General features: G+C 34.2%; 2 protein-coding genes and 1 pseudogene across 2 annotated transcripts; all 3 read left to right on the forward strand.

Moving 5' to 3' along the window:
• The first annotated feature begins 1,071 nt into the window (after nucleotides 1-1,071).
• Nucleotides 1,072-4,753, forward strand: LOC132284514 (protein DETOXIFICATION 16-like). Its single transcript, XM_059786623.1, has 8 exons — nucleotides 1,072-1,433; nucleotides 2,367-2,911; nucleotides 3,140-3,226; nucleotides 3,342-3,398; nucleotides 3,658-3,896; nucleotides 3,984-4,102; nucleotides 4,236-4,322; nucleotides 4,422-4,753. The coding sequence occupies exons 1-8, from the start codon at nucleotides 1,134-1,136 to the stop codon at nucleotides 4,479-4,481; spliced, it is 1,494 nt and encodes a 497-aa protein (XP_059642606.1). The 5' UTR covers nucleotides 1,072-1,133; the 3' UTR covers nucleotides 4,482-4,753.
• Nucleotides 4,754-10,970: 6,217 nt separating this feature from the next.
• LOC132281894 (protein DETOXIFICATION 16-like) lies at nucleotides 10,971-14,853 on the forward strand. Its single transcript, XM_059783554.1, has 8 exons — nucleotides 10,971-11,270; nucleotides 12,380-12,924; nucleotides 13,159-13,245; nucleotides 13,360-13,416; nucleotides 13,736-13,974; nucleotides 14,375-14,493; nucleotides 14,606-14,692; nucleotides 14,791-14,853. The coding sequence occupies exons 1-8, from the start codon at nucleotides 10,971-10,973 to the stop codon at nucleotides 14,851-14,853; spliced, it is 1,497 nt and encodes a 498-aa protein (XP_059639537.1).
• Nucleotides 14,854-18,738: 3,885 nt separating this feature from the next.
• On the forward strand, nucleotides 18,739-22,118 carry LOC132285305 (protein DETOXIFICATION 16-like; annotated as a pseudogene).
• The last annotated feature ends 4,791 nt before the right edge of the window (nucleotides 22,119-26,909 follow it).

A 26,909-nucleotide genomic window follows, 5' to 3' on the forward strand; every position in this document is an offset into this window, starting at 1 on the left:
TGAAATGGGATCAAATTTCAGTTTTTTTTAAAAAAAACAAAAAAAAAAAAAAAAAAAAAAAAAAAAAAAAAATCGAATTATAATTTTAAATTGAAAGATAGATTTTTTTTTAATCCTTCCCTATGCATCAAAACAAGGTCCTACAGAAATATTTTAAAAGATACATTTCAACGAGACATCAAATCAGTAATATATAAAACCAGTCCCCCTCTGTATGCATGCTACAAAACATGCTGCCACGTCATCAAAATCTGCGTGGTACTCCGAACCCGAGTCTTGTGGTCCCTCTTGTCAATTGGGCAGCCATTATATATTTGTCCTTGCGTTAATCAATATTCTAAGATTCTGATTTTACAATTTACCCCTTCTGTTTTAATGATTCTCGTATTACGTTGTGTCATTGTTCTTTATAAATTTGTCCTTGCATTGATCAATATTCTAAGATGCTGATTTTACAATTTACCCCTTCTATTTTAATTAATCTACCATAATAACATTATTAAAACCACTCCATCGTGATAGTGCATTTATGACCGCAATAAACCCCCCAAAAAATTAATTTATCCTCCTTATTAAGTAAACAAATCTCAATTGTTTTTATATACTATATTAGTGTGAATATCCATATCACTAGTTCGAAAAAAAAATTCTGACATTTATAAGGACTTTTTATCTATGTAAATGCGTTTTAAAATTGCAAAAATCAATGCAAAACAAACAAAGAATAAATCTGATAGAAAGTTAGAGGTTATGAGGATTAGGGTTAGCTTGAGTATTAATACATAAAAAGAAATAAAAAGTAATTTTCAATTTATTATTTTAGAAAATTTCAGTAAACAGAGTCTAACAAAAACTCTTCTTGTTACACAGAGTCTCTCATCTTCAAGTGATCGCCACATTAGTCGGTACTAACGAGATGGATGGACAAGTTTATCCTTCTTTTTTTTCATAAAAAAATATGTAATAAATTTTTTACCAATATGACAAATTCGTTACAATATACAAAGTGTACGGGCAGTTTAGTCATTGGAAAAAATCTCACCCCTTTAAAATCGTCGGTGGTGCTCTGATCACATTGTCTCTATTACGTGTCTCACGCTTTCTCTCTCTTTGGTTTAAGGATAGAAGAAAAAATGGAGAGAGAAGGACAAAAACCATCTTCTCTGACCGCACCTTTGATTCAAAATTCTGAAGGAGAAGATAGAAATGGAATTGGTAGAGAGAGAAAAAGTGAAAATGGGTTTACTAGGAAGGAGATTGTGGAAGAACTGAAGAAGCAGATATGGCTGGCAGGGCCTCTCATATGTGTCAGTTTATTACAATTCTGCCTACAGCTCATCTCTGTCATGTTTGTGGGCCATCTTGGAGAGTTGGCTCTCTCTGGTGCTTCAATGGCCACTTCATTCGCATCTGTTACTGGTTTTAGCTTGTTGGTAAGTTGAGTTTCTATTTAATTTGTCGTAACTATATGCCTTCTACGTTCTCATAGTCTTTAATTGATATGTGTTTCTTTGGAGCTCTGTTTAGGTTTCAGATGTTGATGTGATGGTTTTATATGTATATGTCTCTGTGTATATGTATAGATTGAGTAGGTTATCCATTAATTCTATATCTCCCTATTTGAGTTTGTTTCTCTTAACTATAATATTACAATATGAATTTATTCAAGAAAAAAATAAAGGAATAAGGAAATTATGCCTTGATTACTTTCTTTTTGGGTTGTTATTTTATTTGTTGTCTGCTTCTAATTAATGTTCTTGAGTTATGGGTTATAGACTGTACTGCTCCATCAGTCTGTTGATGTTGATAAGCATGTATACATTATAAATATATAGTTACATATATATAATAGACTATATATAGGGCTCCATTAGTCCATTGATGCTGATAGGTATATATAAACTATACTGTAAATATATACATATATATGTGTGTGCATATGTATGTGTATTTGTAGACATATATTGTGAGGATTCTCTGCAGTTTGGAAATATGTACAATGTCTCTTAATTTCAGAATAAAATATGCAAAAAAAAAGTGGGAAACTTGATAATTTCATTAATGTAATATTTGCTTGTCTACATGTAAATATGTGATCTTATAGTTTGTTTAGTATATACAAAATGTGTTCCACTATTGTTTGGCAAACGAGCTTCTCAGCATCATCACACAATTTTGTGCTTGAAATAGGCTAGTGTGTTCATTTAGATGATTGTAAAAATATCTTTTAACTATAAGAATTTGATCTTTCACAATTTTATAGCATTGATTTTTTATAGTTTGAACTTTGAAATTATTCGTTTGACAAAACCTAGTTAATTATATAATTGTCCAAAAGTTCTTTTAACTTGTTTATGTTTGAGTAGATGGGAATGGCAAGCGCATTGGATACCTTTTGCGGCCAGTCATATGGAGCAAAACAATATCATATGCTTGGCATACACATGCAGAGAGCTATGTTCATTCTTTTACTTGTGAGCATACCCCTTGCATTCATCTGGGCAAACACGAGCGCCATTCTCAAGGCCTTGGGCCAAGATCCTGCCATATCAGATGAAGCCGGACTTTATGCAAATTTCATGATTCCCAGCCTTTCTGCATACGGCCTTCTTCAATGTCTCGTCCGGTTCTTACAGACCCAAAACAATGTCTTTCCGATGATGCTAAGCTCCGGAATTACAACTCTACTCCACGTCCTTGTATGTTGGGTCCTAGTGTTCAAATCTGGCCTCGGTAACAGAGGAGCTGCCTTGGCAAATTCCATCTCTTATTGGATCAATGTGTTATTATTAGTACTTTATGTCAAGTTCTCCCCTTCCTGTGCAAAAACTTGGACTGGCTTTTCAAAGGAGGCCCTACACAATATCCTCACTTTTCTTAAACTCGCAGTCCCTTCCGCTGTCATGGTCTGGTAAGTTTCTACTTCTTAGTGGAAACGAAAAAGAACTGAAATTTACAGCCATAATTGAATTGTCACAATTGCTTTTAATCTCAGGCTCTCAGCCCAGTTTCTTCTTTTGTAATTTTTTTTCTTAGTAATTAGATGGTACGTAAGCATCTTATCAGTTATCATGCTTAATCTTATTCTGCCACCGTGTTCGTAGACTAATAATGTGATTTCTACTATTACTTTGAGCAGCCTGGAGATGTGGTCATTTGAGATGATGGTTCTATTATCTGGTCTTCTACCCAATCCCCAGTTAGAAACTTCAGTGCTTTCTATCAGGTAATAATTATCCATATATGTACCTTGAAATATCAGAATACTCAATTGAAAAGAGTTGTTTTTTTAACATACTCTATGATTTTGTTAATTGCTAATATAATGCTTATATCCCCAGCCTTAATACAGCCGCGACAGTTTGGATGATTCCCTTTGGGCTTAGTGGTGCCGTGAGGTCAGTTATGCCATTGCAAATATAGTGAATTTCTCTTTCCTTTGTACCAAGGTTTTGAAATTTTGATGACATTTCAAAAAAATTGGCAATGGATTTTGATCTAGAACCATTTCAAATTTCCACATTTTTTTTTCAAAGTTTTGGACTTGGGTTCTTACCTGGTTGAATTAGATGATGCAATTGAAATATAAAACCATGCCTCCTATTTCCTTGATTTAATTCATATATTGTAATGCAATTATTGTTTTTTCCTATATAGCACAAGAGTCTCAAATGAGTTGGGGGCTGGGCATCCTCAAGCTGCACGTTTGGCAGTGCGTGTCATCTTAGGCATGGCCATTACTGAGGGAATTGTGGTTGGATCAGTCCTAATATTGATTCGTAACATCTGGGGCTATGCTTACAGCAACGAAAAAGAAGTGGTCAGATATGTAGCTATCATGATGCCAATTGTTGCGGCATCCAACTTCTTGGATGGACTTCAATGTGTTCTTTCAGGTCTCTTCTACATTTATAATATCATATACATTATCTTTCGTTGGCTCTTGATCAAAATATAAACAAACAGAATTTATTAACGTTTAGGTACTGTCAGAGGATGTGGGTGGCAGAAGATAGGTGCTTTTGTTAATCTCGGGTCATATTATCTTGTGGGCATTCCTTCTGCTGTTCTGTTTGCTTTTGTTTTCCACATTGGAGGAAAGGTAATTGCTTGTCGTTCTCTTTTTCAGAGGCATCTGTTGCTTTTCTTCTTCACTTCATTGCAGTCAAGTGATATATATGTGTGTGTATATATATTTATTTATGTAATTCTTGTGTTGAAATTGTTTGTTGTAGGGCCTTTGGCTGGGGATTGTATGTGCCCTTGTTGTGCAAGTGTTGTGTCTTCTTATCATTATAGCACGGACTAACTGGAACCTAGAGGTAAAACACGCTAACCTTCTCAACGTACTTCGATCTTCCCCATTCTTCTGATTGGATCTCTTTCATTGTCTCATTTTGATCCTCTCTTCTCTGTTTTAGGCAAAGAAGGCTACGGATAGAGTCTACGACTCTATGATCCCGGTGGATGTAGTCTCATAAAGCTCTACAAGTCACCGCATTATAATGGTGAAAAATCACTACATTGAGGGCAAAGACATAAGTACTGCAGATGGTAGGAAATTTTGAATTCGGTAGTCTAAAAATTACTGAATACTTGTTACTTTATGTCATATGATCATCCTCTACTGTCCATGTTGGAAGCTCTGATGCTTAAAGAAAGTTGGCTAGTTGTATCTCTACAATAAATGTTGAAGTACTGTACTCGAAAATAACACCTCACGTTCATAATTTAAGGAATTGATTAAAGAGCATCCTCCATGTTCATAAATTCCATTCTTTAGTATTATTATTATTCTATTGCTTCCACATATATGATATATCAACATTATGATTATCCTTTATGTGAGGTTGCAGTGTTTTACATATGAATGTGTGCTCATCCGGTACAAATGGAATCATCAAGAAAACTAAAATTTGAAAATTCTGTTAGATCTAAATTTCTATATATATCTATATAGTTTTTTTTTTTGGAATTATTTGTATTTAACAAAAATTGATCTTGAGAGTTGATACTTAATAAGGTACTAGGCCCAAGTTTTTTCAACTAGGTCAATTTTGAGTTGATATTAACTATTTTAGTTAAGTGATGTAAGACAATATATGGGTCCACACCACAAATATGAATGAGAAGGTTGAAAACGGGAAGTGAGTAGGTGTGTGTGTGTTAAAAAAGGAAAAATAGTTGGTGTGTCTCTGTGTGGTTGTGGTAATAATGTGAGAAATAGTGAAATAATAAATAAAAATGTGCGTGCACTGCGTAGTAGTGTGATTTACGCATAGGATGGTGTCAGAGTTTAGATACTTCCTTCTCAAAATAGTTGGATGTTTTGGGTGCTTTGGAAACTGTGATTTACAAAATTATATTTTGGGACAAAGAAAATAGTAAGAGTGAGGATCATAAACCAAGCAAGACGAGAAAATAGAAAGGGTAACATATGTATAGTGATATTATATGTATGTATGCTTGTGAATTTAATAAAATATGTGAGCATCAATGTGTGGAATATTGTATACCAATCTCATTCGAATCGTACTAGTATAATATGTACCCGCTTGTACAACATTTACGACTCATATGAGTCCAGTGCACAGTGCGTCTGGTGCATCCCATATCTTCTCCAATGTGGGGAATTAAAGAAGACAAGATTTGTGTGGCCGTGGGCTTGATCATCGGACTGCACTCAAATGGTCTTAGCTAAGGGTTCCTTTTGAACCTTTATTTGGGCTTATTTGATCTGTTTTCTTTGGGTGAGCTATTGGCCTGTGTAACTGATAGGCTTTATGTTGACTCGATGGCCCTCTCAGTTTCCCATGATTTGGGCTTGTTTTCGCCGAAGCCGAAGGCTCTCCATGTACATACACATTCTTTATATTTAGGAAAATGATATTTGTATGAATTTATTGTAGTGAATTTTTAAACATATTTTTTTTAATCAATGGCAAAGAAAGTGGGATCCGTCACTTATTTGTATTGTACATAAATAAACAATAAAAAATATTCCTTTATGTAATTTACTGTAACAAATAATTTTGAAAAAAAAAAAAAAAATCTAATTAACACATCTTGAAATGAAGAATTATATATGAAATTATAACTCTTTTGAGTTTAGAGTTATAATCTTGATGTTACAGAAGTGTTACCGTCTTCGACAGCAAAGCGTTACTCTCATTTAGAGTTTACCAATGCAGACATACATCAAATATGACATGGCTACTTGCATTGCCAAAAATTTTTTAGACTTCTCTACACCCTTTCAAAATTGTCTATAGAATTGTTTTAAACTTGTTTTAATGCGTGTAATATTCTCTAAAATTTTCTATATAAACTATTCTTCGGGGAGAACTCTCGTTTCTACATATTTAGAATATTTTAGTAGAGGTTAAATACCTATATAAGGAGGTGATAGCTCCTTCCTATACACCCAAGCAATATGCTTATTTAAATGAATTTATATTTGTTCAACCACGAAAAATCAATAACCAACTCTTAAACATTAAAATCACCCAAATCAATTGTTTCACTACCAAAATCAATTGTTTCACACTGTAGAAACTATAGAGATGGAAAAAAGTAACTATCCAATAGACAAATTAGAGAATTACCAATATTTTTTGTATAATTAGGATTACGTATAACAAATACAAGTTCAAAAAATAATTGATGAAAAGTGCCCAATTAATATATATATATATATTACAAATATAACAGCCTTTAAGATGGTAGTTTCGTATTTGACAAATATGAATACAATTTGAATCCAAATTATCCCTCACCAATAATTTTCATTTCCCTCCATATCACCACCATTTTCCTCTCTATATCACCCCACTATCCATCTGAACAAAATCCAACCACCATCCACACCAACGGATGCCACCACCATTTTCCTCTCTATATCACCCCACTATCCATCTGAACAAAATCCAACCACCATCCACACCAACGGATGCCACCACTACTCCAAACAACAGATCCAAAAACAAAAAATCCACCACCGCCAATCACTGTAAAATTCCACCGCAACCACCACCCCATCATCATCATCTCACTTCTCCAACAATTTTGCTTAATCTATTCTCTCTATGTATCACCACCCATATATCATCATCTATATCAACACGTACCCACCAGTCACCACCATCGAGGGGCGAAACCAATTAAGGCTTAGGGGACACGTGTCTGTGCCATATATACATAATATGTATTTTACTTATATATATGGAAGAAGTTTTATAGAAATGTTAGAAAATGCCTCCTAAAATTTAAATTTTTTTAGTTAAACCCTAATTTTGTTTTCCTTCAATTTTTTTTTTTTTTTTTGTTTTTCTTTACTCTTTTGTTTTTTCTTTATTCTTCTTAAAATTTTACTTTTTACACTCATGCATGAGATATGTACTATAACATTTTTTGTCTTTTTTTTTTTCCGCTTTTCTTTTTATTTGCTTTCATGAACTCTACTTGTGTCTGTATATTTTTTGAATTTTTTCTTTAATGTAATATTTTGTAAATATTAATTAATGCAGTGTTATTGCATTTCTATATTTTGGATGGTGCATTTCTATATTTTGGATTTGTATCTTATTGCATTGTTAGTTTCAATATGTTTCTTTTAAAATTGATTTCTGCTTCATTATTGTTTTTATTAAGACTATAATGCATCCTTAAAGCAACTAAGACTAATTAAATTAATAAAAAGCATGACACAGTTGATTTATTTTTATTTTTATAAAGTACACTTCGCCCGAAATAAAATCATGACTCCACACTGCACTTGCCATGCACCACCCATATATATTTAAAAGTGTTTATATATGTATATATATATATAATACCACCGTTCCCACCACGAAAGTGAATTGAGAGAGAGTGGAAATGGATATGAGAATGATATAAAGAGGGCATTTTGAATCAAAGTAGTATATTTATCGTATCGATAATTAATTTTATTTAGTGACTCTCTCATCCATATGCTATTTAGATACGGTGGTATTGGTAATCTAAACGCATCAAATTACAACATTCGTCTATTTTTAATTCAACAAACCAACATGCCAAATCTCACCCAAGAAATTTAGAATGGAGAGGATATATTACCTCATTTTTTCAATTTCCACATTGCAAAACCATGAACTCAATCTGTTATGTATTACAGTTTCCTAATTTTGATAGAATAACAAAATAAAAATAATTAAAAAAAACTTGTTGACTCATGAACTCAATGATGTGATAATGATGTCATCTTCATTTGCATAAAATAATTGAACACATTTAACTTCCGACTACTTCACATGAGACTAAATCATTATTCAATTTTTATTGGTTTAGAAGCAAGTTATATGATAGTACTATTTATTTTTTGTAGTGTAAAGTTCAAAAAAATCTTGTTAACTATGTTTGAATTTGCAAACAACTCCCTCCCTAAACTATATTTTGTTGCAAAATATCCGCCTAGACTATACATCATTAAATGACCATAATATTATTTTTTAAACTCTAAGTTTTTTTTGCACTTTATCCTAAAACAAATATTAATAACATTGTCATTAAGACTCAGATTAAATTGCTGATTAGTTCAAAAACTTAGAGTTTGATTTTGGAACTTGTACATAAATATGTTTTGTTCTTGAATTCATGCATTATTGTGATGCTTTCGATTTGTTGAGCTGACTTTAACATTGTTTCCGAATTAACTCATTTGCTCGAGACATTTTCTGATCTGAAAGTTCAAAGTGGTTAAAGAGTGAATTAATTTTTTGTTATCCAAAAAAATAAAAATAAATAAATAAATAAATCATTTGCTTGAGCACTTTTTCCTAGTTCCATTTTATTATTATTATTTTCCTAAGAACTTTTTCCTATTTCCATTTTACAAGTCTTAACATGTGTATCCCTTGCAACGGAAAGTTAACAAGTCTCAATATAAGTTGGGCCAAAGTCAAGTTGTCCATTTTTCTTCTATCTACTTGCAGAGATAGAGAGAGAATAGGAAGTAGTAGTAGACTAGTAGTTCGTGCGTGCGTGCGTGCGTGCGATCAGTGCGTGGACATATGTATTAGATGAATGGTTTAGATATGTCCATTGCACGGTGCAAAGGGGATAATGAAGTTTTAACTGTTCCCCTCTTTCTCCAAGCTTCTGACATCCATTCCTGAGCAACTCCTCCACTTTCGGAATGGACTGAATACGGGAATGCTCCTTCTTTTGAGATTCGAGCTAGGCTTTCACCCTTCGCTTATGTTGCCAAAGCATGGAAGTGGGCCTATAATCAAGACTTTTTCGACTAATGTGTTAATCTTAATAAGCGAAGTGCTCCAATGCCTGAACTTCAAGGCGACACCCGTCTCGTTAAAGCCTTGGCTATTGTGACTGATCGGGGATTAGTTCTGCCGGGAAAGGAGTCAAGGGTTACCCGTGTACAAAGAAGACCAAGTACTATGTCCTTGCTATTCTTCTTCTACCTTGCCTTACCAATCTTAAAGGGCAGAGAGTCCACGAATATTGGGGCGCACCGTATACCGAGTTCATTCGAATCGTGTGTGCAACATACACCTGCACATACAAAACACCTACGATTTAAATGAGTCCGATGCACAATGTGTCGGGTGCATCCAATACCCTTCTCCAATGTGTGGTGGGTTAAAGAAGACAAGATTTGTGCGGCCGTTGCGGGCTTGATCCACTCAAATAGTATTAACTGAGGGCTCCATTTGCTTCTTTATTTGGGCCTATTTGATCTGTTTTCTTTGGGTGGGCTATTGGCCTGTGTAACATGATAGGCTTTATGTTGGGCTTCATGGCTCTCAGTTTCCGATGATTTGGGCTTGTTTCGGCCTAAAGCACTCCGTGTACATCCTCTTTTTATTTAATAAATTGCTTAAAATTAAGGTGAATAGTATAATTAATATTTATATAAGAGAAAAGATAATAAAAATAATTTAATAAGAAATGAAAATTTTAATGAGAAAGGGTAAAATAGTTTTTTGTGATAGATTTGTCCTTAATTGTAATAAATCAATAGTTTAAGGGGGCAATTCTTAGCTTAGAGGAATTATTTACAAAAGGGCAATAGTTTAAGGGAATTTTTGCACTTAACCCAATATAAAATTATAACCCTTTTGAGCGTTTGTTGAGATTTTTTTATTTTTCAACTTTCTCTACGTGGGGTTTTTTAAAATAGAAGTCCTTTGCAGGATGGGCTTTGTTAGGACTACAATAAAATGAGAAAAAATATTTTTGTTTCACTAACTAAGTGTACAGAGTAAAGAGTAATGCTATTATGTGGTGTTTCTTATGACATTTTTAAACTAAAATTATAGGAAACGATCAAAGTTAATAGTGTAATTTGAGTAAAAAAAAATAGTATGTAAAACTTTAACTGATTTATGTGTAATTACTGTAAATGAAATTTTGTACAAAATTTTAATTATATAATCCTTATACAATTTCTTCAGATGATTAAATTTGAATCTCAATATTTGTACATTACAATGGCAAAATAAAAAATAAAAAAACTCATAAGAAGTGTCATGAGATAGAGGTAGACCTCATTGTAGTATCCGTGAGTAAATTAGGCTATGTGTCATGCTATATATGAAAGCATCATTTTGGATAAAACAAAAAAGAAACAAAATAAATGAAATAGCTGGGGCTCAATTTATTGAGATGTAGTTGCTGAATTTGACAAAATTGTAGGTTGAACATCTTGTCATTGTACAAATCAGAGTGGATGAGTTTGCCCAGTATTCGTATGTGTAAGTTCAAGTATACACAGTACACACACATACATATATATATATATATATATATTAAAACAACCACAACATAACATTATAATAATCTCTGAATCATCTTTGCTGACAAAATTTCCGTCTTTCTTTATTAGGTGAACTGATAAAGCTCTAGCTTGCAAATAAATAAATAAATAAAAATAAAGCTCTAGCGCAAAAGTCAACACATGCATAAAAAAAATGGACAGACAAGATCAAAAACCATGTTCTCTGAACTCACCTTTGATCCAGATTTCTGAAGAAGGAGACAGACATGGATTTGGAAGAGAAACACACGGTGACAATGGGGTTCAAAGGAAGGAGATTTTAGAAGAACTGAAGCAGCAGATATGGTTGGCAGGTCCTCTCATATGTGTCAGTCTATTGCAATTCTGCTTACAGCTTATCTCTGTGATGTTTGTGGGACATCTTGGAGAGTTGGCTCTCTCTGGTGCTTCAATGGCCACTTCTTTCGCATCTGTCACTGGTCTTACCGTGTTGGTAAGTTGGGTTTCTCTTCTATTTGTCATAATTACGTGGCTTCTATATATGTTCGATCTCATAGTCGTTAATTGATATGTGTTTTAGAAGTTGTTGTGATGGTTTTATATGCATATGTGTCACTGTGTCTGTGTCTGTGCATAGATGAGCAGTAAATCCATTAATTCTGTATCTCCCTTGTAGTTTGATCATGAGTTTGTTTCTCTTTAAGTATAATATTATTACAGCATGACTTTCTTGATTACTTTTCTTGTGTTTTTTTTTTTGGGTAATTAAATGCTTGATTACTTTCCTATTGGGTTCTTATTTTCTTTGTTGTTTGAGACCGAGTCATTATATTTGTCTGCTTCTAAGTAATGTTCTTGAGATATGGGTTATAGTGTTCCATTTGTATACACTCATATTGTGAGGATGCTCTGCAGCTTGAAAATAAGTTGAATTTCTCTTAATTTCTGAGTAAAAAAAAAAAGTGGGAAACTTGATAATTTCAGTAATATCATATTTGCTTGTCCACATGCCAATACGTGATCTTCTTCTTCTTCTTCTTCTTTTTCAATAGTTGGTTTTCAATAGTTGGTACTCACCACACACACACATGCCTCCACTAAAACTTGAACCCTTGACCTCCCTTTGAAAAGTAAATGCTTGATGCCACTGGGCCACCGACCCATTGATCTTATAATTCCTTCACTGTATACAGATCGAATGTGTGCACTATTGTTTGGCAGACGGTCTTCTCGGCATCATCACAAAATTATGTACTTGAAATAGGCTAGTGGGTTCATTCAGATGATTGTAACATCATTTAGCCGTAACATCATCATCACAATTTTGTGTGATCTTGTTTTGGCTGATGTATATAGCCTTTTATCTTTTGTTGAGGACTCTTCCTCTTGCTTGCTGGCTGCTTGTGCTGGCTTAATAAAATGATGATTTAGGAAAGGAAAAAAAACTATTAACAATTTGATCTCACATCATTCTATAGCATTGTTTTTATTATTATTATTATTATTTGTAGTTTGAAATTCATTCATCTCATAAAACAAATTCCGCATTAAATTGATTATGAATAGTTGGCTCTTTCATTTTTTTTTTTTCTGTAAAAGTAGATGGGAATGGCAAGCGCATTGGATACCTTTTGCGGCCAATCCTATGGAGCAAAACAATATCATATGCTTGGCATACACATGCAGAGAGCTATGTTTATTCTTTTACTTGTGAGCATACCCCTTGCACTCATTTGGGCAAACACTGGCCCCATTCTCAAGGCCTTGGGCCAAGATCCTGCAATATCATCAGAAGCCGGACTTTATGCTAAGTTCATGATTCCCAGCCTTCCTGCATATGGCCTTCTTCAATGTCTTGTTCGGTTCTTACAAACCCAAAACAACGTCTTTCCAATGACACTAAGCTCCGGAATTACAACTTTACTCCACATCCTTGTATGTTGGGTCCTGGTGTTCAAATCTGGCCTCGGTAACAGAGGAGCTGCCTTGGCAAATGCCATCTCTTATTGGATCAATGTGTTGTTATTAGCTCTTTATGTCAAGTTCTCTCCTTCGTGTGCAAAAACTTGGACTGGCTTTTCAAAGGAGGCCCTGCACAATATCCTCACTTTTCTTAAACTTGCAGTCCCTTCAGCTGTCATGGTCTGGTAAGTTTCTACTTCTTCATGGCCCATTTCATTATGTGAACTAGAAAAGACAAACAAGAAAATTGAAATTTAGACCAATAATTGCAATGCAACAATTGCTTTTAGTTTCAGTTTCTTATATTTTAATTGTTTTTTTAGCAATTATATGGCACATAAGCATCTTATCATGTTGATCGTTATTCTGCCACTGTGTTCCTAGACTAATAATGTGATTTCTACTATTACTTTGAACAGCCTGGAGTTGTGGTCATTTGAGATGATGGTTCTATTATCTGGTCTTCTACCCAATCCCCAGTTAGAAACTTCAGTGCTTTCTATCATGTAAAAATTATCCATACATTTTCCTTGAACTATTCGGATACTAAATTGAGAAAAGTTGTTTTTGGACATACTCTATGCTTTTGTTAATTGCTAATTTAATGTTTGTATCCCCAGCCTTAATACAGCTGAAACGGTTTGGATGATTCCCTTTGGACTCAGTGGTGCTGTGAGGTCAGTTATGCCATAACGAATGTAGTGACCCTCTCTTTTCTTTATTTCGAGGTTGTGAATTTTTGTTTGCATTTCAAAATATTTGGCAATGGATTTTGATCTAGAATTATTTCAAAACTCCACAGTGGAAATTTCTATCAACCACAATCTGTTCAAATTGAGGTATATGGACATAAGTTAAAATTTTATTTTTTTCGAAGTTTTGGACTTGAATTCCAACCAGGTTGAATTAGATGATGCAATCGAAATTAATACCACACCTCCCATTTCCTTGATAAAAAGTTCATATCTTCTAATGCAATTATATCTTCCTACATAGCACAAGAGTCTCAAATGAGTTGGGGGCCGGGCATCCTCAAGCTGCACGTTTGGCAGTGTGTGTCGTCTTCGTCATGGCTATTACCGAGGGCATTTTGGTTGGATCAGTCCTTATATTGATACGTAACATATGGGGCTATGCTTATAGCAATGAAAAAGAAGTGGTCAGATATGTAGCCATCATGATGCCAATTCTTGCCACATCCAACTTCATTGATGGACTCCAATGTGTTCTTTCAGGTCTGCTCTACATTTAAAATATCATATACATTAGCTTTAGTAGGCACTTGATCAAATAAAAAACACAGTACCTTATAGCTTCTATTTCTATCCGTAAAATTATTTGTAGGCAAAGAATAATACAGATATGGTTGCAAATAGAAACAGTATAATTTGTTGGATGCCTAGGAGGAGAAATGATATTTACAGAATTTTGAGAAAGAGTTTACCATGTAATTATGGAGTCCATTAGCATAGTGAGAATTTTTTTTGTAGCTTCTTATACTGAACCACACTGATTGCCTAGCTAAGAGGATATGATCTATACAGGATCAAACGGAATCTCTAAACAAGTTTTGTCAATCTGGTCAATTTGGCTTTCAAGTTGAAGTCAAATGTAACTGTTTTTGTTAACGTTTAGGTGCTGTTAGGGGATGTGGTTGGCAGAATATCGGTGCTTTTGTCAATCTCGGGTCATATTATCTTGTGGGTATTCCTTCTGCTATTCTGTTAGCTTTTGTTTTTCACATTGGAGGAAAGGTAATTTTTTGTCGTTCTCTGTTTCAGTGGCATCTATTACTTTTAATCTTCACTTCATTACAATCAAATGATTTTTTTTTTTTTATTCTTCTGCTGAAATTGTTTCTAGTAGGGCCTTTGGTTGGGGATTGTATGTGCACTTCTTGTGCAAGTGTTATCTCTTCTTACCATTACGGCACGGACTAACTGGGAAATAGAGGTAAACATTATTTCCTTGTCAACGTACTTCAATCTCCCCCAATCTTCTGTTTCGATCTCTTTCATAATCTCATTTCGATTCTCTCTGCTTCTTTCCAGGCAAAAAAGGCCACGACCAGAGTCTACGACTCTATGATCCCTGTGGATGTAGTAGTGTCATGAAGCTTGAAAGTCGCCACATTATAATGGTGAAAAATCAGCACTTTGAGGGCAGAGACAGGAGGAGTATTAGAGATGGTAGGAAATCCTGAATTCGGAGTCTAAAAATTATTGAGTACTCATTACTTACTTTATGTTATATGATCTTTCTTGATCATAATCTGCTGTGAATGTTGGAAGCACTGAGGCTTAAAGAAGGTAACCTACTAATGTCATGGTAATATCGTCATTCATTAATAATAATGCCGTCTTTTTTTTTTTTTTAACACAATAATAATAATGTCATAGTAATATCATTAATATGAAAATTATCATTCATCACCGTTGCTTGGTACATATATAAAATATAATACACACACACACACATATATATATATATAGACTTTTTTGATAAAATACTCTCAAGATGTTTATAAGAAGATTGGAACCCTCTTTGCCTTCTACTTTGAAAGGAGGAAGAGACATCACTTGATCAATGATGGCTAATTAAATATTTAGGTTGATTGAATTACAAGGGAAGAGGTGATGATGTAAGACATTAATTAGTTGTCATATTATAATCTATAACCTAATATATATATATATATATATATATATATATATATATATTATATGTAATTATAAAAAAGACACCCAAAGGATAAAACAAGGATAATGATGATGCATGAGGTTGTGAAAGTGCGATAACGAATTCTGCGTAGTTTAAAAAAACAGAAAGAACCAAAAAAAAATCAATAAAAAGGATGATGAAGCCGGCAACAAATCCGCAATATGTATATTTTTTTTTTTGGGGTGCTTCTTCTTCATCAAGAGGTGGTTTGATAAATAAATAAAATTATAAATAAAAAAAACCTTTCATTTTTAATATTAATCCACATATCCAGATAGCTTAAGCAAGTCAATAAATAGGAGACAGTACAAGTGTTTGCATCCATGCGAACACTTTGGTTGACCATTTCGGTTAGGTCATTGTGCATATAAGTATGATTCTTAATTTTAATATAAAGAAGTTAATTCATTTGCAATATGTTAAAAGGAATTGAAAATAACAATAAGATTTTATAAAAAAGGCTTACACAGTATGATCCTTAATAGATAATATATATGAAAAAGTAAATGTCTACAAGTTGAGTATGAAATAAAATTGAGTTTGACGAGAAATCTATTCTCAAAATCTTTTTATCAAATTTAAACAATAATTTTAAATTCAAATCTTGTAATAGGTTGAATATCACCTATTGAAAACAAGTTATATTAGGTATTAATGAAAAACCCATATTTGGATAATTCATGATATGGGCGAACATTCCTATTTGTATATATATATTTTTTTTTCCGTTCGTTGACAAGATGATTTTCTTCAACATGATTGATTGTTTGATATAGGGGTAAGTGCAAGAAACAGAAGTATACTTTTCGTAACACTTTTATTCTTATTTAAAAAAGTGTACAATAAATACCTCTAGTCTTTTGATATAGTGCAAAATTACTCCTCCATCAAAAATCTGGCATAATTTAATACTGTAATACCCATTTTCCCAAAATGCCCATGCAATCATCCTATGCCGTTCCCGCCAAAAATTTCAGCAGATTCAGCCAAAGCCAGTCCAAACCCTTATGCTACCTTTGGTGTGCAAGAATGGAACGGAATGGAATGCCCATTCTAACCATTCTTTTGTTTGGTATGTAACTTAAAGTGTGAATGGCCATTCCATTGGAATGAAAATTCATTCCACAACTAAACATATAGAATGGTTAATTTATTTAAAAAATCGACTTTTTATCAATAAATTAAATCTAATAAATTCAGTCTGATAAATATATAGAACAGGTAACCAAAGATCATATAGCGCAGTGATTACTCTATTTTTTATTTCTCGTTGCTTAATCAATACATGACGATGCTAATTTTACAACTTAACCCATAAATTATTAAGTTTTATCACTGTTCATATTCTTCAAAACTACCATAACATTATTAAAATATCTCTCATCGCACATATCACATTTACCAATACCAAAAGGGCACCCAACTGGAAGAGTCCCGGTTTAAATATATACGTATATATATATGTGTGTGTGTGTGTGTGTCACTTTCATCTTTGGTTTTTTACTGCGAATGAACCAATGACATGTTTTTTATCTTTGTTTATTATGTGAAAAAATATTGTTGTGGTACAAAAAGTCAACACATACCTATAATGTCTCTTTATTACTAAAAAAACAAATCTCAGCTTTTTTTAAAGAAATCAAAATTGAAGCACAGACTATTAGCTCATGTACTGAAGGTCGATGAATGCAAAAGTTTCATCCTTATTTATCGATAAAAGAAATAATCATGATTGTTGTTAACTTGTTACCAATTTGAACATTTTTGGTATACAATGAACAGTGTATGGGCAGTCTCACCATTAAACAATTTTAACTCTTAAAATCTTCAATGGCTCTCTCTCTCTCTCTCTCTCTCTCTCTCTGTTTGAGGGTAAGGAGAGCGAAGAAAAATGGATAAACCATCTTCCCTAACCTCACCTTTGATTCAAATTTCTGAAGGAGAGAGTGGAATTGGTAGAGAGAGAAACAGTGAAAATGGGGTTTATAGGAAGGAGATTGTAGTAGAAGTGAAGGAGCAGATTATTAGGAATTATGTCTCAAATCCCCATTATTATTAGTTTCTATTTTAGAGTGTATTTTTTATGGTAATTTTTTATAGAGACCGTGAATTGGGCTCTCAGAAACTGTAATCCTTGTTCACAAAAGAATTGGGTATGTGACTCTATAAATAGACACTTAGTCTATTGTTGAGAGTTATGATTTGATAGAGATGTAGCCTCATGAGGAAGTACGTTGATGGTAGGGGTGAGTTATGAGTTTGGTAGAGTGAACACTGATGGCGAGAGGGAGTCTTGTGGAGTACACGGAAAACTCGGTCAAAAGTTTGTGTGCATGGTCCGGTGTTGAAATTATCTACTATTGTAATATCTCTACATATATAGTGAATCTCTTCTCATCCGTGGATGTAATCCTGATTTTAGGTGAATCACGTATATATCTTGTGTTGTGGTTTGCATTATTGTTTTCTTTCTTTCTTTTGCTTCCGCTGTGTCCCAACAACTGGTATCAGAGCCAAAGGTGAAGGAGATCTAGAAAATACAAGAAGTCTCAACATGTGCTACATGGCATGGAGCTTAAGTAGTCAAGGTGGAGCCTTGGGGTTTTGCTTGATTGAGCAACGTATAGTGGGGATAATCTGAGTTCTGCAATAAGATCGAGAAGATTGAAGTTGCAAAAAATTGTCCAGATTCAATTGCCATGAGAAGTAATGATTGACGTAATGAAATTTGAGCCAAGGTGGAGATGGTTAGGAATTATGTCTCAAATTCCCATTATTATTAGTTTCTATTTTAGAGTGTATTTTTTATGGTAATTTCTTATAGAGACCGTGAATTGGGCTCTAAGAAACTGTAATCCTTGTCCACAAAGGAATTGGGTATGTGACTCTATAAATAGACACTTGGGCTATTGTTGAGAGTTATGAGTTGAGAGAGATGTAGCCTCATGAGGGAGTACGTTGATGGTATGGGTGAGTTATGGGTTTGGTAGAGTGAACACTGATGGCGAGAGGGAGTCTCGTGGAGTACACGGAAAACTCGGTCAAAAGTTTGTGTGCATGGTCCGGTGTTAAAATTCTCTACTATTATAATATCTCTACATATATAGTAAATCTCTTCTCATCCGTGAATGTAACCCTGATTTTGAGTGAACCACGTATATATCTTGTGTTATGGTTTGAATCGTTGTTTTCTTTCTAGCTTTTGCTTCCGCTGTGCCCCAACACAGATATGGTTGGCAGGGCCTCTCATATGTGTCCGTCTATTACAATTCTGCTTACAGCTCATCTTTCTCATGTTTGTGGGCCATCTTGGGGAGTTGGCTCTCTCTCGTGCTTCAGTGGCCACTTCTTTCGCAACCGTTACTGGTTTTACGGTGTTGGTAAGTTGGGGTTTCTCTTCAATTTGTGGTAATTAAATGGCTTCTATGTTCTCCTATTCTTTTATGTGTGTTCCTTTGGAGTTTTATTTAGGTTTCAGAAATGGTTGTGATGCTTTTATATGTATCTGTGCATATAATATATGAGTAGTAAATCCATTAATTCTACATATTTTTTGTAGCTTGTTTTTGAATTTGTTTCTCTTCTTGATGTTGATAACCATAAATAAATATGTGTGTGTGTGTGTGTGTGTGTGTGTGTATTTGTACACATCTTATATTATGTGTGTGTGTGTGTGTGTGTATTTGTACACATCTTATATTGTGAAAATGCTCTGCAGCTTGGAAATAAGTTGAATTTCTCTTAATACTTACTTGTATTGCGAGGATTCTCTGCAGTTTGGAAATAAGTTGGATTTCTCTTTATTTCTAAGTAAAATATAATAATAAAAAATAAATAAATAAAAAGTGGGAAACTTGATAATTTAAGTAATATCATACTTGTTTGTCTAGATGTGAATTTGTGATCTCATAGTTTTCTGTATATAAAAAATGTGTTCCACTATTGTTTGGCAAAAGGGTTTCTCAGTGAAATGGGCTTGTGGGTTCATTTACCTGATTGTAACATCATCTTTTAAGTGTAATAATTTGATCTTTCACCATTTTAATGCATTGATTTTTTATTGTTTGAAATCCATTCATTTGACAAAGCTAATTTTGCATTAAATTGTTTATGAATTGTTCGTCCTATCACTCTTTTTTTGCTTTTTCCCTCCCTGTTTGAGTAGATGGGAATGGCAAGTGCATTGGATACATTTTGTGGCCAGTCCTATGGAGCAAAGCAATATCATATGCTTGGCATACACATGCAAAGAGCTATGTTTATTATTTTACTTGTGAGCATACCCCTTGCATTCATCTGGGCAAACACTGGCCCCATTCTCAAGGCCTTGGGCCAAGATCTTGCCATATCAAATGAAGCCGGACTTTATGCAAATTTCATTATTCCCAGCCTTTTTGCATATGGCAATGTCTCGTTTGGTTCTTACAAACTCAAAACAATGTCTTTCCCATGATGTTAAGCTCCGGAATTACAACTCTACTCCACATCCTTGTATGTTAGGTCCTGGTGTTCAAATCTGGCCTCGGTAACAGAGGAGCTGCCTTGGTTCAATTTCTTATTGGATCAATGTGTTATTTTTAGCACTTTATGTCAAGTTCTCCTTTTCATGTGCAAATACTTGGACTGGTGTTTCGAATGAGGCCCTGCAAAATATCCTCACTTTTCTTAGACTTTCAGTCCCTTCAGCTGTCATGGTTTGGTAAGTTTCTACTTCTTAGTGGTCTATTTTATTACAAAGACTGGAAAAAAAAAAAAAAAAAAAAAAAAAAAAAAAAAAAACTCTGAAATAGACATCAATAATTGCAATGCTATAATTACTTTTTTGTTTCAGACAAGTTTCCTCTATTTAAATTTTTTTTTTTCAGCAATTGGATGTTACATAAGTATATAGTCATGCTGATCCTTATTCTTTCACCATGTTCATAGACTATTAATGTGATCTCTACTATTACTTAAAACAGCATGGAGTTGTGATCATTTGAGATGATGGTTTTATTATCTGGTCTTCTACCCAATCCCCGATTAGAAACTTCAGTTCTTTCTATCTGGTAAAAATTATCCATTTATCTTCCTAGAATTTTTAGAACACTCAATTGAGAAGAATTATTTTCGAACATACTCTACGATCTTAATTACTAATATAATGTTTATTTACATCCCCAGCCTTAATACATCTATGACGGTTTGGATGATCCTAGTTGGACTCAATGGTGCAGTGAGGTCAGTTATGCAATACTGAATGTAGTGAATCTCTCTTTCCTCTGTGCCAAGGCTTTGAATTTTTGACATCATTTTTAAAATTTAGGCAATGGAATTCAATTTGGAACCATTTTAAATTCTTCTTTGGAATTTTTTGTCAACCACTTGTTCTAGTTTGAGTTGGACCAGGTTGAATTAGATGATGCAATTCGAATTTAGAACCATGCCTCCCATTTTCCTTAATTAAATTTGTACCTTCCAATGCAATTATCTTTTACTATATAGCACACGAGTCTCAAATGAGTTGGGGGCTGGGAATCCTCAAGTTGCACGTTTGGCAGTGCGTGTCGTCTTAGTGGTGGCTATTATTAAAGGCAATTTGGTTGGATCGGTCCTAATATTGATACGTAACGTCTGGGGCTATGCTTATAGCAGAGAAAAAGAAGTGGTCAGATATGTAGCTATCATGATGCCAATTATTGCAACTTCCAACTTCATGGATGGACTCCAATGTATTCCTTTAGGTCTGTTATACATTTATAATATCATGTAAATTATCTTTACTAGGCAAATTTGTGAAATTATTTATAGGAAAAGAAATATATAAATAGGGTTGCAAATAGGTTTCAAATAGCAATACCATAAGGGGTGATTGATGTGTTGTTTCTCATTCTGTTAGGCATATTTTCATGGATGCCTGTGGGGAGAGATAATATTTGCAAAATTTTGAAAAAGAGTTCACCTTGCAACTATGGAGAGTAGAGAATATTACAAAAATTATTTTGTTGCCTCTGATACTCAACCAATTGTCTAAAGACAGAGCCTTGTAAATATATTGTCAATCCGGTCAACTGGTTTCTTAAATTGAAGTCAAATTTATGTATGTTTGTTAACATTTAGGTTCTGTTGGGATGTGGATGGCAGAAGATGGGTGCTTTTGTCAATCTCGGGTCATATTATCTTGTGGGCATTCCTTCTGCTATTCTTTTAGCATTTGTTTTCCACATTGGAGGAAAGGTAATTGTTTGTGGTTTTATTTTTTGGTGGCATCTGTTACTTTTCATCTTCACTGATTTTTTTATGCACTCTATCGAAACTATTTCTTTTAAGGTCTTTGGTTGGGGCTTATATGTGCACTTATTGTGCAAGTGTTATATCTTCTAACCATTACAACATGGACTAACTGGGAACTAAAGGTAAACACTCTACACTTTTCAACCTCCCTTTCATCATCTCATTTCGATCCTCGCCTCTCTTCTTTGGGCAAAGAAGGCTACAACCAGCGTCTATGAGTCTATGCTCCCTGTGGATGTAGTGTCATGAAACTTAAATCACCACATCGAGGGAGACAGGAAAAAAAGTGATGTGTTATATATGTTATAATGGTTGTAATATTTTTTTATTGTATTGGTGGTGTGTCACCAAATATATTGTGATGATTTACTTTTTCTAAGTTTAATCATTAATGTAAGAAGGTTAAAATTGATAATGGCATGCCCACGCTTGCTAACAAGGTCATCGAAAATGGCAATCAATTCCCCGATCCGCATGACGTGGCCCAATTTTGACGACCCGCAATGAAGCAGATTGGGTCGCCAAAATGGGCCCAAATCGCCAACAGGCCAACTATTGGACCTGCTCTTAGGGGGCAATTTGCACCAAAAAAAACTAGCAGGGTTTTTTTGCACCAAAAAAAATAGTAAGGGTTTTTTTTGCACCTTTTGTATATAAGGAGGATGTTTCTTGCATTTAACCCTAAATATTTTAGGTACGAATATGTCCGAACGACAAAAAGTGGTCCCCAGTCAGTATCAAATGGTCATGTGCTTACTTTTTTAAAACGTGAAGGCTAGACATGCTCCAAAAATTATGACATTGGGGTATTATTGAATACTTTTATAATTTAGGCAGGTTTTTAGAAAGTTTGTATTATTGCAAAATAGAATATGATGCTAAATTTGACAAAAGTGACGTTTGAATTTCTTGTTAACCAAAAATAAAAAACAAAATTTATAAGCTAGAATTCCTAAAAACAACATGGAACTGTCAATTTTAAATTTAATTAAAGGTGACAATTCGAACATATTAAAGGATCAACCTTAGTCTAACCCATACTATAATAACTTTAGTAAGTAATGTTGTCCAAATTTGATTCCAAGCTGATCACAATTTGATTGAATTTTACAATAGCAGTTAGCACTAACTGCAAAAAAAAAAAATGTCAATGTATTTAAAAATGGTCTTGTTATATTTAAGTCATCACCCTTCCATGAAATTACAGTTAGTGTCATTATAATAGTAGGGTAATATACCTCACTTTTGTAATGACACCGAATGTAAATTTTTGTTAAATGAAGGACATATATAGTACTATAATACAAAAGTTCAAAAAAAAGATAAATAAAAAATTGTGCCAACCATGATTGGATTTCTAGCCAATCATAGCGCCTGACCATGCACTATTACACACAAATATATTTATGTATATACAGAGAAATCCATGTTCTATTTTTTATTCTTGTAGAGTTAATTTAAGAAATAAAAGTTTAAAAAAACTGTTTGTGAAAAAAATAATAATAATAAAAAGAAGCAAAGTAAATACTCCAATTTTCACAATTTAGTTTTTTTTTTTTTTTTTTTTTTTTTTTTAAACGTCGTTTCTAAATATCAAAAAAAAAAAAAAAAATAAATAAATAAATAAAATCAATTTTTAGGCTGTCATAAAACCAAAATCTTGACCTGAGCCATGAATGTATTTTGCATGATAACACTTGGCATGATCATTGAGTTAATTTAGGACATGAAAGATTTATTTAAATGTATCTTTCATGTTCAAAATTTTAAATTTTGATCTGCTCTTTTTTCATGTTATTACTCAACAGCACTTGTTTCATTGACATTCCACTGTGCTATTACTTTCAAGTGATGTCAAAACTTGGCATTATCATATAGTATTATATTATTTTCACCTTTGGTTTCAACTCCGTGCCCAACACAAGGTTTTTTTTTTTTTTTTTTTTTTAGCCTGGCAAACAAGACGAGATTACATCGCTTACAGATTACATGGCAAACAAAACAAGATTACTAAACAACATCTGGATTAACCACAACTGATAGGTCGAACCCACTAAAAGATGTTGGAGTGATGTCCTACCTATGCACCATTAAGACCATCATTGCAATATTTGACAAGTGGGCCCACCACAACACCACACATCACGAGGCAACGAACAAGGACGATGGAATACACATTGCCGGAATGGTATTTCGCCGGTGTGTTGCCATCCTCATAAGCGCCATCATCATGAGCATCAGCTGCAATATAGAACCCCGCCCAGTATAGATAACAGTAACAAATATCCAGGTGGCCGGTATAAACACAACTCAGATTGGGTAAGAAAAGATGGCCGGCAACCAAGCAATAGTATCATGGCCATGAATCAACAGAACATAAACCTTGGTTGGAAACGCAAAATCCCAATTCGAGAAAAACTGTGCCAGCAAGACAAGATTTCCTCTACCACCCAACCATAATCTACAAGCCATGGTGACAAGATGAGATCCATAACAATCATTGGATCGACCTGCCATGGGAGCCCTGGGAGAAGAACCCCTCGGAGAAAGGGAGAAGGAGGAAGGCAAACACCTACAACTAAAAGCAAAAACACACAGAATAAATATGAAACTAAACCAGGAAACAAAGGAGAGTAGAGCTATACTCGGATCAAATGGAAAGATTGGCAGAAATCAGTTCGCGATTCTGCCAAGGCACAAAAACCCCAAATTTACAAGCTACCGCCCATAAGTACTCCTCCGGCCAGGCAACCGACAAGATCGACGGATTAGAGAAGAGATGGAAGCCATTGCTGAAAAACCATACCTTCTTGGAGACAACCCCAAACTCTGATGAATAGAAGACCTCGACGTAGCGAGGATTGTGACGACCCTGGTTTTTAGGCCAGCGCGTCCTGTGATGAACCGAAGATTGACCCGATAACGGTTCCGAATGCGAAAGCAAAAATAGAAAATAAGACTCTAAGAAGTCAAAGTGACCTTCCATGAGGTCGTAGAACTTAATGAGAACTGATGCAGAAGCAGCAGATCGAAAATATGACGACTAAGCCCCCAGGGGCAAAATGGTCTTTTATATAGAAATGACGTCCCTAGAATGTATATCATTCCCAAAACACATCTGTGACTTCCCATGAAGTCACGGAACTCAAAAGAAAGTAGCGGAAGCGAATTATAAGAAAACCGAACAAAAATAGCCTCAAGGGCAAAATGGTCATTTCTGAAAATATGGATTTGGGTGCCACCGAGCACACCGCTGGAAAGAAAACGAAAAACTAATTAAGATGGACTCAAGAATCGCATAATTCGGAGTCCGGACGGAAGAGAAAAGTCAAAACAAAGTGTTGACATCGCAGAAGCCGTGAATAGTAACTTGGGCAAAAATACTGAAGGGCGTGTGCCGTTTTGAGGTACTAAACGACGTTTTATGAAAAAACACAAAGAAGAAACCCCCCTTAAAATAATTTTCCCAAGCTGACCATTTCAAAAGAAAATTTTATTTTTGACGTGAAATCCCCAAAATGCCCTTACAACAGACTTTTTCAAATAGTGCCGGTGCGCACAGGAAATCAGATTTGACGCGGGGTTTTCGGGTCCGAGATGATATTTTCTGGAAAAATGTTGTGAAGAAACCCCCCCTAAAATTACATTTTCTATGTGACCATGTCAAGATCAGAATTTATTTTTCAAAGAAAATTCCCGAAATGCCCCTAAATCAGAACTGGACAAGAGGGCAAAAGTTGCTACAGTGACTGTCCTGATCTGAGAGCAGAAACAGGCTAGAAGATGAATTTTTTTGGAAAAACACGAAAAAGAAACCCTTACAGAAATCAAATTTTCTACCTGGCAATGTGGCACAAAATAAAAAAAAAAATTCGCTGTAAAATGCCTCTCCATGAAATCTGGTCATAAAGCTGCTAAATGTAAAACTGAAAGCTGAACTTTGCAATAGATTTCCGGTACCAAGACGACATTTTCTGGAAAAACATGAAAAAGAAACCCCCCTAAAATCACGTTTTCTAAGTGACCATGTCAAAAGAAGAAAATGAAATTGATGTGAAAGGTCTAGAATGCCCCTAGATCAGATTATGCAACAAAATATCAAAATGAGTCCATAGGAGGCTCATTTCACCAAAGAAGAGGGTTTGTCCGGAAACGACCATGCACACAAACATAACTTACCTATTAGGACGTGCTACAATGGTCAACGGCTTAAAAATATCGCCGATGCAAAATTCGACCCCCCAACAGCCAAAAAGGCAAAAATGAACTAGAAATGAAAATTTTGAAAACTAAAATTTTAAAATACTTTCAAATAACCGTTTGGCCCTTGGCCACACTTCATACAAGATTAATGAGACCTAGTAGAGGTACCGAAACACACTTTACAACACCCGATTTGAAAATGAACCCTTAAAGGCTCGGTTTCTACTATTTTAGCCCAAAAATGCAATATGTGAACTAAGATGCAAAAATGAAAACTAAATGGTGTTTGGCCCTTGGCCACACCTCACATATAGAAAATGAATGATAAATGATGAATTACATACACAATGCACACACCAGTGCGAAAATGACATATTGAAACCCAAGTTTTCATATTTTTCTCATTAAAGGCAAACTTCTACATTTTTCAATATATATGGATTAGAAATGAAGTTTGGCCCTTGGCCACATATCATATACATAGAATGAATACCAAAAAGTGTGCTTAAGTACATAATACAAGTTTAGAATCAAATATACACATTTGACAAAATAGCTACAAATGGCATTTCAAGCCAACCTTCACAAGAATAGAAATCTTCAAATACATAAATCATCCAAGCATAATGAGAATCTCAACATTGATTCCCGTACCTGAAAAATGTCCCCACTACGTGACTGAGTAACATAAAATTACTCGTAGGAGATGAGCATGTATCGACCTAACATTTTACAATTTTATCACCTTATGGTGAAACATGTTAAAGGGGTTCATGCCACCTAACGTTTATATCAAAATGAGACTCAGGAAGCATCATAAGCTACCTTAGAGTGTTTCTAGCATAAATCACATCATTCATGCATTTCAACAACAAAACATGTTATACAAAGTAACAAGATATAGATTCTCAAAGTTATCAACTTGAAACTTAAAATACGAAAACAACAAGAGTGGGTCATGCCACCTAACGTC

This window comes from Cornus florida, unplaced genomic scaffold (assembly GCF_030987335.1).
Source record: "Cornus florida cultivar Cherokee Brave unplaced genomic scaffold, ASM3098733v1 CherokeeBrave_3.0.0_Hap2_Chr11, whole genome shotgun sequence".
Classification (NCBI taxonomy): domain Eukaryota; kingdom Viridiplantae; phylum Streptophyta; class Magnoliopsida; order Cornales; family Cornaceae; genus Cornus; species Cornus florida.